The 13,774-nt window shown below is 38.0% G+C and overlaps 1 protein-coding gene across 2 annotated transcripts in view; it reads left to right on the top strand.

Moving 5' to 3' along the window:
* The window catches only part of LOC149804165 (hepatocyte growth factor receptor-like), a 209,025-nt gene that overhangs the window by 93,950 nt on the left and 101,301 nt on the right, over positions 1 to 13,774 (top strand). For both annotated transcript variants that reach the window (XM_089954144.1, XM_089954143.1), the window contains exon 6: positions 12,867 to 12,969. In XM_089954144.1, the coding sequence (XP_089810270.1) occupies positions 12,867 to 12,969 (103 nt within the window). The remainder of the gene's footprint in view (positions 1 to 12,866; positions 12,970 to 13,774) is intronic.

The raw sequence follows: 13,774 nt of genomic DNA, 5'->3' as shown, positions 1-13,774 counted from the left end.
CATTTGTGGTACAGTACGGACCACGCTTTTGCGATGATGCAGGCGTTTTTCAAGGTGTCGATCACTCCGCGCTTCATGAATAAGTCTCGAAATTTTCAACAGAAACGCCGTAAAATGTCCACGTCCAATCGAAAATACTTTAACATGTCTTCCTGAAAATCGGAGGCGTACGCGGCGTGAGTGAGTTACCAAGCTTATAATGCTTCTCGTTGTTCGGTGCGCATATTGTCGGGGTCATAATAGTGAGCATCAGGCAAATGGGGTAGAAAGGCGTGTTGATTGACTTCGGAATTGAATATATGCGGAAAATAGCCTTTGGCTATTTCTGTCATTCCAAATGTTTTAGGCATTCGATTCAAATGCATAGCCATGTAACTCATCGAATCTTTTAAACTTCACTTGTCCCAATTGCATGGACATCAGTTTGGCTCCGTTCAAAGCGACTTTAGGACGTTCGATGCTTTGTTCAGTATTGTATTTCAGAAGAAAATGTTTTTCGGATCCCGAGATATTGTGAGCCATCACCGTGGCATAATGATGACAATCTCCGTAACGTTCGATGTTTGCTTGACTAATCGTTTCGTCACTAGGGTCTAAGATCTATTGGGCAAAACCGGCTAGCGTGTTCGGCAATGACTAAAGATTGGCTCTTGGATGCACTTCTAGCACGCTGGATGAACCAAGCAGAAATTAGGAATAAGAATGCCAGTCTCTTGCATGCATTCGAAATCTAAAAAGATGAAATTCCCTTTCTTGTTTTGGCCATCTTCTTCCTCCTCCTGTGGGGGTTGATATTTTTGAATGGAGCATTTGTGTTCGAAGTTTACGATTTGGTGACAAATGTGACATCACTGCTTTCCTGGATATACGTGTGCCTTGGCACTATTTGTACGTATGACTTGTCCACAAGCAGAACACCATTTTAGGAGGTGACAAACACTTTTCTGCTGTGAACCTTGCATCATCAGATGTTGCTGGAAACACGTAGGGCTGATACAAGTGCGCTGAGAAGCTGAGCAATGCATTGCTTTTGTCCTTAGTCAAGACGGGTTTTAAAGGCCAAACATCCTGGAAATTTAGATCCACAATGCTTATTTTGCTCTTGATTGTTATACCCATAGTCACATTTCTCAAAATAATAACCGTGTCTTAGGAACGCCGTGATACTGGTAATGGCATCAAAATGTTCGTCGTGATGATAAACGTGAATATATTTTCCGCTGTGAAATTTTTGCCTCGAAACAACAGAAGTCCACACGTTTCTTGAGGATGCACATCAATTTTTCTCTGTTCAAAGTGACTTTAGGACATTCGCTGCTTTGTTCCGTATTGTATTTCGGAAAGAAATGTTTTCCGTATCCCGAGATCATGGGGGGCCATCACCGCGGCATAACGAAGACGTTCGATGTGATCTTGACTCCTCTTTTCATCAATAGTTTCTAAGATCCATTGGGCAAAATCTGCTAGCGTGTTCGCTCCCCAAAATATTTGTTCACGTCCTCCAAGAATATTGCTGCAATGAAGGCAACCACTAAAGATATGCTCTTAGAAGCACTTATCGCACGCTTGATGAACCAATCAGAAATTAGGAATAACAATAACACTTTTTTCATGTCCGGTCACTTTGGGGAGAGAAACGTGTGCCATGTACAGTGTCTCTGTTCCATCGGTGATGTAAAACTTGTTGTTGGACTGATGAACGTGTTGAATCTTGTCGATGACTTTGGAATGTGTCAATTCTGATGGCCAGCTAAACTCGATCCCAACGAGGGACTTCATACTGTCGTGATAAATGGAAAGTGTCAAGCGATCGTCTTCGTTGGCTCGACATTGTCGATTCTGTGTGGTTCACAAATAATCCCACAAATTGGCGATGAATACCTCCGCTTTCTCCAAATTTCACGTGTACGTGTAGGCCGTGGTTATACATTTTCTAGAGGAACGTTTATCCGTCTTATAAATGTAGTAGTGCTTTCAGGGGTTACTAGGGGTGGACTTTGTTTTTACTTAGACACTCTGGGTCTGAAGTCTGGCTCACTCATGTCCTATTCAAAATCGCTAGCATGGATTTGAACCAAGACAGCTACTGTGCGATGCGATATGTCACATTTCTGCCTCTGCCTCTTGCCTCATCTCAGATCGTTTCACAATGTATTTAATATTGGCAATATTTTAGACGTAATGTTCCCTTTTATATCAATGTATGGTCAGTGACTTCCCTATAGAAATTGTCGTCTCTCAAAGTATTAATTTCACTCTCCATCCTACCGGAAATATGGAAAAGCCAATATAGATCGAACTTCTGATCAGAACTTTGCGGGGTGTCATACTAAGGTTTCCTTCAGAGAAGCCGACGGACTACTCCCCTCATTTCGATATAAAATTCAAGATACTTGCTATATCTGTAAGACGATAGGTCATTACTCTTCATGGTGTCCACAACGTCAAAGAAAGACAAGCGTCAAAAGAGACAAAAGTCAAGATACCATTAATAATTGTCAAGAGAATTGAAACAACAGTAGCAGGAGTAAGAGAGGGATTCCGAACAGGAAGAAGAGGTACCCGCCGAAAAAAATAACCCAGACACATATAAAAAGTGAAGAAAAGAAGATTAGAAAAAGTCAGGAAGAAGAGGAAAACCCCGTGACAGTAAAGAAATGTATAAAATAGGAGAGAGTGAAAAGATTAAAAAGAAGTCTATGAACTTTTTAAGGTGATGTAGTGTGAAATTGGATTATAAATTTTTGCAAAGAATATGCAAGAAAGAAAACTTAAGTGTCTCTTGGTTTTGATTTTAATAATTATGACTTACACTCACGCATTGACACAAGTACATCATGGGAAAGAAAGGGATTTAAGTCTTTTTTTAAAATGTTGGCAAACATGGAGTAGTCTCTTTTCGAGAGTGGTGTGTGGCCCTGAAAAGGACTGTTGGATATTTGGTTTTTGCTTTTTAAACTCAGGAACGGGAGGCGATGAGCTTTAACTGCCTTATCCTTTGCCACGGCCAAGACCTACGCCTGGATCTGTTGCTGGCGATGATTTGGTAGAAATTGCTAGGTTTGGTATCTCAGGCGTAGTGGGAATGTTACGGGATTGGAGTGTTTGGCTCGCGTCGGTCTTTTACACTTGGGCCGTATTAAAGAAGTCTGATACATTTCTTTGAGAGTTCTTAACACTGCCAAATTTTCTAAGAGTTCCGTCACCGTTTGAGTTTCACCGTCCTCCTTCTCTCCTAGACCTTGTTTCTTCTCTGCTTCTTCCTCTCGTTTTCTTCTTACCTCCTCTTCTTCTAGCTGTTGCTGTCGAATGAAAAAAAAACTTGTTTTGCTTATTTCTGCTGTTTTAAAAATGTATCCAATTCTTCTGTATGCCTTTGTTTAAAATCATCGACGTACAGTAAGGAAGGAGACAGTGGAGAAGGTACTCTGTCGCATTGATTCACTGCGTACATACGCTAACTCCCCTAGATAGTGAATGTGATGGCACATGTAGCTCTCTTCGGATTGGAAAACAAACTCCGCACTGTGACTGAAGTTTGCAACGCGTGTTAGGATTGGTCAAATAACTCAATCCGTTTCGATCCGCTCTTCTACTAAAAATAACCGCGGTTCACTTCATTCCATTCACCTGTTCTCGTCACTAGATGTGGACTAATATAGAATCGTCCACCCTCGTATCGTCGATGCTGTTCAACCCGGACTATCCCATGTGTGTTAAATCATCATGGGCTATCATCCAGATCACGGATACAGCCTTTTGTTAACGAAGAAGCTATGTGGAGAGACAATGCTGTCTGAAGAGAGTCTTAATCTAGGGTCCAGAGGTCAGACGAAGTTTGAGGAAGAGAAGATGATCCATGTGATGTTCTCTATGTTATCTGATTGTTGTTAAAACAGGCCCTTTTCAGGGCCACTCCAATGTGTGATAGGCTTATGTTCATAAATAAATGTTTGTGTAATATGTATATGTCTCTGTGTATGTCTCTAACCCTGTCCTTAACCACGTCTTTAAGTCTATTCCTCTATTGTGCTTAGAGTAACGAGTAGTAAGGTCAGCCCCTTACTATACTCTTCCGTTCGATTAAGGTCAACACATTGCAACATTCTTGTCATTATTTCCCCAGTGTACAGTAACGTGATGTCACCCCCTGTTCAATGTTTGTTTGTATGTATGTGTGCGCGCGTGCGTTAGTGTGTGTATATGTATGTGTCCGCATGTACATTTTTATGTATGTGCTTGTCTGTGATTGTGTGCGTGTGTGTGGTTGCATGTGTGCGCACCTACGTTCGGGTGTGTATGTATTTGTTTCTTCCTTAACAAAACAATCTTATCACTAACCACAAAAATAGTGTTGGTGTGTTTGTGTGTGTATGTGCGCGCGCGTACGCTTGTGTGTGTATGTGTATGTATGTGTATTAGCATGTGTGCGCGCAAACATATTTGTATGTATTGGTGTTTTCCTTTAACAAAAATCAATTATCCCTAAACACAAAAAGTTGGTTTTAGTGTGTTGGTTTGTAGAAATTTTAATTTTAGGTCAGCTCGCGTCACTTTGGGGATGATGGGTATGTGATATGGGCTATTTTTGAGAGGGCATGTTTTCTTTCACGTCCGTGTTTGATGAATATAAAGTTTATCGTTCTTCATTCGTGTCATTCAACACTGAATAAATGAAGAAGGCTTGTAACTATATTGACAAAATGAAGACACTCTCATGGTGGAGTAGATGATTGTGAACAGTATCAAAATGGAGATAAATCATTTGAAGAAGGTTAAGGAAAGGTTGAGAGAGCCGATTAAACAGGATAGGAGGAGAAAGAAAAAAAGAGGACAAAGAGCAAGTGAAAACGTGGAATGAGAAAATAATGAAAGAATAGGTGAATGAGAAAAGGAAAAAGAGGAGGAAGAGAAGGAGGACAAAGAGGAGAAAAAGAAGACAAAAATGTAGTGAAAAAAATGAGAAGTTGGTGGAGGAGAAGAGGAGAGGATAGAAAATAGAAGAACAGTAAAAAGAAGAAACCCAAATGCTATTTTCCGGGCCATTCCAGTGCCTCCAAAAGATACGTATTCTCTCTTTGCCATATTGATGTATTTGTTTGATATGTGTATGCATATGTTTCTAACCCTGTCTCTAACCACGTCAGTATGCCTATGTCTTTATTGTTCCTAGAGTAACGCATATTCAGCTCAACCCCTTGCCACACTGTTCCGTCTGATTGAGGCCAGCCACTTGCAACCTTGTTGCCAGTGTCCAGTATCACTACGTTACCCCTGTTCAATTCCTAGTGTCTCTAGACAGACCCCATACATTGTCCCTAGACAGTCCCAATCTATGTTCAATTTCCCGTGTCCATAGTGCCCTATAGTGATTACCCGTGTTTCCGCATATGAACCATATGGTCCTATGCCATCCCCACTCACTACTGCCGAAATAAAAGTCGTGACTGGTTATCAGTTATTTAGTGTTAAATATATGCATGCAACGATTGCATGCATATTTGTATGCGCGTGCTTACTGTGTCGGTATTTATCCATATTTAGTGCGAGATTATGTCTTTCGTTTCACTTAGCAGAACACATCATATGGGTGTGGCCATTTTGTCCACAGCGGCAGTTAAAATATTTAGTATACCCTTAAATACAGAGTTAGTATTCTCTTTTCCATTTGTAGACACCCTAGAAGTCTGCCTCGTTAATGCAAGTCAATCAATTTCCTTCAAGGTTTATAGTATGGTACAACTTATATTCTCTTTCACCTGCCCCTCCCTTAAAAAGACTTCTGAATATCAACTTAGATGTGCCTGGCACAATGACATTAATTTCTTTGGGATTTTCTGGTTTCTGATGCTTGACCAATTAATTACAACAACGGTTATGAGGATCCCCTTTACACCAAGCAGGCATTGGAAGGAACACAATGAGTAGAATATATATATACTGGGAAGACACCCGGTCTTTAATAATGGGGTATAGCTACATCACTGTTCCTAAAGACTGCTCTGATATTGATATTGGCGAGTTTAGACATCATGAATACAGTCTACCCGATGGAGATTAAACATATTTAGATATCCTTAGATAGGTTATCAGCAACAAATACTGGTATTGGAAACAGCCTGGAAAACCTACGTGTCGACGACGTGTTAGCAGCTCAAATAGAATTCACAATAAAAACGTGTATGTCTTCTTTAATACCAGTGACATAAAAACAGTTTTGTCTAAGCTGATTATGTTGTTGAAAATATGCTATGAGTTACAAATATAGCATAATATATTGAATGCACACGGGGAGAGGGTGTTCGGCCATTCAAGATTTTCCATCTAGGACGTAAACATAGAAAAACTATATATGTCGAATTATAAATACAACAACCATCACAAATAAGCGAAAGTATATCTTAAAGGTTTACGCCGTTGCAGCAGTGGAACGGACGTGTAGAAGAAGACCTTTTCATTCTTTGTGGAGGTAGCTTGATGCAAGAGCAATATGCTAATGGCCCTTTTCCTGATATACGCGTTGACGCTAACGTTAGTTACATCCGCCATGTCTTTCTTGGCCTCGTGAGTGATATTTTTAAACTAATCATTGGCACCAACGTTAAGCTCCATTTGAGACTATATTACACAAAAGTCCACCATAAGTGCATAATATAGTGTTGTCTATAGAGTTATCTATTAGATATTGCATCCTGGCAATTAGCTATCGACTTTGGGACGTCGTCAAGGCCGGAAATTTCTGCGTTATTGAACGCAAGAAACCTATTTTGCTCATTGCTTGCCTTTTTCCTCCTATTATTGAGGTAATCATTCGGAATTACCCAAAAATACTGAGAGCAACTATCTCTGAGATGCACCACACCCTGTTATGTTAAGCATTGCAACATGCAAAATATGAAGAACGCAAACCGATTTTAACCAACCCAGGCTCGGCCTGCATAAAATATTCGAATTGCTGTTATCAGCTTAATCGTCTCTCTCCCCATGCAATGCTAGGTTTAATATGTTGTGGGGTGTGGTAAGAAGCTTGCCCCAATTCGTGCGCAAGGTTTAGGGGCTCGTCCTCTGGGGATTTAATTGATTTACACCACTTCTATGCCATTTTTGATGGCAAATATTTATATATAGTCAACCTTATTCACGAATACGTTATTAAAGATAGCTTCATATTATTTCTCGTCAATGCTTTTTTCGAACGCATTAACTCTGTATTTCTCGAAATGGGGAATTTCATTTGAATGAGAATATTTCTCAACTAGTATGAAACTCTTGCTCTTAGCTTGTATTCGCTTCGACTGGCCAAATTTGGTTGCAGATTTTACATGCTTTTGTTCAAAGTTTCTTTCAAACTCTGCATTTTCTGATCTAGATTGGTTATTAAAAAAATTCAGTCTCAACGAGAGGCAACATAAGGCATTACACGTCGCCGTTCAAAAACAGCTGGCTGATCTGCACTCACTCTGCATGGCTGTTGTTCAATACGCCACCGACGCTATGTGTGTCTTTATTAAAGCGTAGTACTTATGGAAATACAATCATCGCAGTCCCTTTCACTGTGTATTAAATATTGGCTAGTCTCCTGCTCGGACCAGTATATTTTGTAATAGGTGATACACACCGACTCAGATTCGCATGCAGAACTCTTGGTAATTTCATACATGAGAGGATGGTTTAACATTTCGAATACTCTAATTTATATTACTGTACTTGCGTTTTCGGTCCCAGTCTGCTCCGGTAGAAACATTATCATTTACGATGGGCATTAAAAAGCACAAACGCTCAAAAAAGTGCTGCAGGAAGCCATTCTTAAAATGACTCTGGACGACAGCTCGATGAATGTGCTAATCTGAATCTCTTTCTCCGCATCCAACCCATATGGCCATTGGAATCCGGCTGCGTTAGCCCATATCATTCGGTTGGACTAAAACGATACCGACATTTTTGCTGTCAAGCTGATAATGCCTTCGTTTTCGGATTCGATTTACGACATGCAGCAGCCAATTCCCCAACGTATATCAACGTTCCAGAACCCCAGGTCCACTACGATCAGACAACCCCAACTGAGAAATATTCTCGATGAGAAAAATTGTAAATTGCTGCTAGTTACTAATTTAATTTAATCTCAGGACGATCGCTTTGATTTAGAATGACACTGGTCCCGTGGTCATGCGCGCTGACTGCTGTATAGGCAAAACGCTAGAGTGTAATACATGTAATGGTGGCTGTTGAATGAGAGGCAGACGGGGGGATGTGATATAACAGTCAAATGACTATAGTTATCAGATTGGAATTAAACATAGCCTCCATCTTGGTTCGAAATTTCATTGTAACATTGTAGCATGAAGTGACTGTCATGAGAGTCTTTCTGTTCGTAACAGTGTAACATGGGGATATATGAAATGGTCTGCCCTCTGAATGAAATGCTTTTAATTAGTCCAGTGTTAAGTAGGATCGAAAGGTTTATAGGGCCAAAAGGGCACTTAACATGGATACTTTCAGATTACACATTGCTCGAAACTAAGTGTTGAAAGATTATGGAAACAAACGGGAAATTTACATTTGGCCACCATGGTGAAACGTATGTTTGTTTTAAAAATGTCAAATGACGTGATAGACTGAAGTACCATGTGACAATATACGTTTCACAAGAACAATTGGTCTGCTGGCTCTCTTTTGGATGGAAATATAATGGATATAGTTAGTCATCCAAGAAAATAGAAGTTGTCTGAACGCTAAATGAACTACAGTGGAGGAGTACTGTATAAAATGGATTAAGAAAGTTAAGGGGATAAATGGAAAAATAATATTAAGCTTACATTTCTAAAGGTTTGTTTTTAACAGTGTAGCAAGTGATGACGGCTCTACTCACCAACTAAAATGCTGACATACGCTTTGCATCTTGAGTATATCTGTTTGGTTCTGTTTTGCAGGCATATGTAATGTAATGGGTTAGAGGTAGTCAGCTGGAACTCTAAAAGAAAGGACTTATTTTAGTTTGCGTCATTTCAAGGCTAACTTGTTATCTCATCCTTACCAGCCTCTGGTTCCACTTGTAAAGTTCAAATATCTGCCCCATGTTATACTATCTCCATTCGTATCTCTACTTCCATGTTAAAAGCAAACGTACCATTCTGATAATCCTTACATATCAGTAATTATTTTGCTACTATCCAACACTAAGCTGTCTTATATCTAGCACCCAGTGATAAACTATATGTACTAATTTGCTCCTATCAACACCAAGTGATCTACTATATACCAACTAGGTATTTACTATCCACTACCAATTATCTACTATCAGCACCCATATGTCATATCCTCCAACCAGTGATTTACGATCAATACCCAGTTATCTACTATTCACTAGCCAGTTATAAACAATCAAACAAATATTTATTTACTATCCCAACACTGGTGAAACACTAGCCATGATCCCGTTAAATACCATCTGCTATTTGATTAACCACTATCAATTGGCTGTTATCTTCTATCCAACGATCAGATAATTATTTTACAGTACTATTCTCAGATCAGATATATATTATTCTTCAACCTGCTTAGTACTATTCAAATTATATACTATCAACACCTAGTGATATGCTATCCACCAGCCAGTTATCTACTATCAATTTAACCATTATATAGCATCATTATATAGTAATCTAATAATTCAGCACTCTGATTTATACTTTCCACCAACCAGATATTAACTATCCAACATACAATTATCTACTATCAGAGTCTAAGGATCTAATATGCAGAGCCTAGTGACCTTCTATCCACCAACCTGGGCTCTACTGTCCATCAGCCTATTATTTACTATCAATATAAAGTTATATTCAAGCAAAGCATTAATTTACTATCCACAAACCAATTACTAGTATCTGATGTCCAGTAACCAATAGTCTAATATCCACCAACCAGTTACGTACTACAAAAACTCCGTTACTATTCAACAACCAGTTATCTACTATCCAGTACCTGGTTATATAATATCTATAACCCAGCGATCTAATGTTCTTCAACCAGTTATTTACTAAAAGGCATATACTAACAACACAAAGATGTATACTATCTAGCATCCAGTTACCGACTATCCAAGAAAGAGTATCATCAATAATTTGATGACGACCACTGTAATGTCGTACATAACATCATATCAATACCATTTTCATGTTGGACCAACGGTACGTTATAAGATTTGTCTGGCGAAAACCACATGGCAACAGGACTTTTCGTTCAAGATGTTTAACATTATGTCAATCATCACATTTATTTAAACCAAATAGTTACGGTGAATGCGATTTTAGACATCAGACAAGTACTACTTTAATTGATCACCACAAGATATGATAAGAAGTCCTGCAGTGCAAATTCCGTGTGTATATCTTGATTCATTCAGTGATAACAATATTTCAAGAGGGCTACTGCGGCGGCAGTATTGGTCATAAGGTGTCGCCAGTTCGACTAGTGTCACATACTTGAAGATGTCGTAGAGGATGTCACTTGAGAAAAGAGTGGGATGGGGTTGAATAACAAATACAAATAGATCCAAACATAAACTTAACATAAGCGCCTTCTTGGTTCAAGGCTGCATTGAAACATCAAAGAGTGAGGTAGCAGTATGCGTTCGAAAGAAGATACCATGTGACATCAGGGGAATCTTTCTATTTGTAAGAGAGCAACATCTGTTTGGACTTTTATAATCATCCAATCCTGGCCAGATAAAAGCACGCACGCACGCACGCACGCACATATGCACACACACCTACATATATATATATATATATATATATATATATATATATATATATATATATATATATATATATATATATATATATATATATATATATATATATATATTTCTAGACTGATTCCTATTCGTCTATCTCATTAGTACCGTGAGTTAATTCAATGAATTTTTCTCACAAACCTATCCATGGTAGAACAATGCACAAACAAACAGTTGCAATGGTTACATTAATGAATCTTTAATTATTTTGTAAGCTGATGTGTACCAAGAATAGCAATGGTGTATTTTATGCAACGTGTAAATATTTCAGTTTTCTTTCAGAAAATTATAATTTTTAAAATAAATCCCTCTAATTAAGAGTTACATTACTTGTTATTACCAATTATCTCTCTTCCAATTAAAGTTGAAATATATTATCAGTATTGTCAAATTATGTAATAAATAAATAAAAGGTCAATACATGCACATGTGTTACTTGACAAAGAGATGTTAATTTTAAACATTACTTCGAATTACTCAATAACACATACATTTAAAATAAATGTAAGGTAAGCATAAGCCATATAAAACACAAAGGATCACGTTCCAAAACATCAACTAAATGAAATGGGTGGGGCACAAAAGATGAGGGTCTATCAACACTGAATATAGTGATAGAGACCTAAGGGATCAAAGCTGACACTTAACATTTCAAAACACAGATAGGAAATATCAGCGTCGTGACCATAATTGCTCTTTAAATGGTGAAATGTCTGAAATTTATATATTTGATGGCATGCATATTAATCACTGTGAATACCACTCCACATTGCATAGTAATATATACACACTCTACCTACTCACCTCCCTTTCATAGCAACAGATTACATATCTGAAAGTGCACTTAATATCCAAAGAAACACACTCTGAGGTAGATAGAAGGTAGCCATTCTACACGTTATTTACAAATACTCCCAAAACGATGACCTCTGTAATCTTATCATTTATTTGTACCATTGTTATTGTTATCTGCAAATAATCGCAAGAGGAAGACCTTTATTCTCTTATCATTTATCTGTACAATATGTTTAACCCGCACCAAGTATTCCAGGGAGTTCACATTCGTATGTGTTATGAAGTCCCAAATCAATGCAACCAGTTATAAAGGACATTCCATGCATTTAAATAGTTTATTTTTCAAGGACAGCGAAAAATACAATTAAAATGTCCTTTAAGAACAGGTGTCTGTCACATATATACATATATACTTGAGAAATACTTGAGAAAGAGATTTGAATGGCAGAAATGCCTTCAAATTCCTCTACAACAGATACATTTAAAACGAATGTCAGGTAGGCTTAAGCCAGTTAAAACACAAAAGATCACGTTCCAAAACATTTACTTAATGAAATGGGTGGGACAGAAGGACACGAGGGTCTATCAGCACTGAATATAGTGATAGAGACCGAAGGGATCACAGCTGATACTTAACATTTCAAAATACAGATGTGAAATATCAACTTCGTGAACATTGCATAGTAAAATATACACTCTAGCCACTCACGTCCCTTTCATAGCAACAGATTCCCTATCTGAAGGTGCACTTAATATCCATAGAAACACACTCTGAGGTAGATAAAAGGTATCCATTCTGCACGTTATTTACAAATACTCCCAAAACGATGACCTCTGTAATCTTATCATTTATTTGTACCATTGTTATTGTTATCTGCAAATAATCGCAAGAGCAAGACCTTTATACTCTTATGATTTATCTGTACAATATGTTTAACCCGCACCAAGTATTCCAGGGAGTTCACATTTGTATGTGTTATGAAGTCCAAAATCAATGCAACAAGTTATAAAGGACACTCCAGGCACTAAACTAGTTTATCCTTCAAGGACAGCGACAAATATAATTTAAATGCCCTTTAAGAACAGGTGTCTGTCTCAAAGATACATCAGCGAAGACAGTATAATGGATGGATTTTCTCCAACACATAGAAGAGTTTCGAATACCTCAATATAAAACAAATATTTGATTATAACAATAACTCACACAATCCTCCAGTTGTGTTTTGTCACAAAGGTCACGAGATCTGACCTGAATGTTTTATATTCTTTGTTATAGGTGCTTTGTGGAATCACCACTGTTCACCAGATACCAGATATGTAAATCTCCCGTTAATGTGTTTCCCGACAATATGCAGAAGGGACGTCATAAAAGCATACAGGTAATGTCTACAAATGCTATTGACTCCTGCCAGAAACTTATGGAATAATCATGCACAATTTGTGCATCTTGGTAGTCCAGGTTTAATCTCTGGTTTCAGCATTTGCAAGGATAATATTTTGCTTGTAATTGTTCGTTCACATACATTTAAACATTTATTTCTGCGGATGACGGGGTTACATATGGATAATGGGGGGGAATATGGATGCATATAGCATTTATATTAATATTTACAAACAGCAGAAATTGAATATTTATCGATTTGCTTTTACCTTTATCTATCGTGCTCTTTTTCATTTCGGTTAGTCCAGATTGTAACATCGCTCTTTATCAAATGCTCCAAAAATTTCAAATTAAACATACAGTGTGACATCTAATTATAATGTCCCATAGCAAATGCGGTAGGGACATCTCTGGTTATAATCTTTTTCTTGCAACATGGTGGGACATTAGGCCTAAAGGTAAATGGAGCAGGAACACGTCTCTCCTGCCATGGTCTCGTTTGAGTGCATTTTGTGTAGTGAGTGATAATGCTATTTGTTTCCATATACATATGTTTTGGTCAGATGTGTTTGAAAACCTTATAACAATTTCAGTCACATCAATATGGTGTTTTGCATCAATGCTTCTTATGATGTCTACTAGGTTCCAAATGAGAATCTTGCAAATATGAAACTCAGACCAACATAGCAACCTTGACCAAAATGCATCCCTGCGTCTGCTAAACCGAAAGTCATATTGACATGGGTTTATGTCAGAAGACGTCATAAAATATCTAGTTGGTCCTACAATAAAAACTATGCCAG

The sequence above is a fragment of the Sinohyriopsis cumingii genome, chromosome 3 (genome assembly GCF_028554795.1).
Source record: "Sinohyriopsis cumingii isolate HCF-2022 chromosome 3, ASM2855479v2, whole genome shotgun sequence".
Taxonomy (NCBI): Eukaryota; Metazoa; Mollusca; class Bivalvia; order Unionida; family Unionidae; genus Sinohyriopsis; species Sinohyriopsis cumingii.
This window is presented reverse-complemented; position numbering and strand designations above follow the sequence as displayed.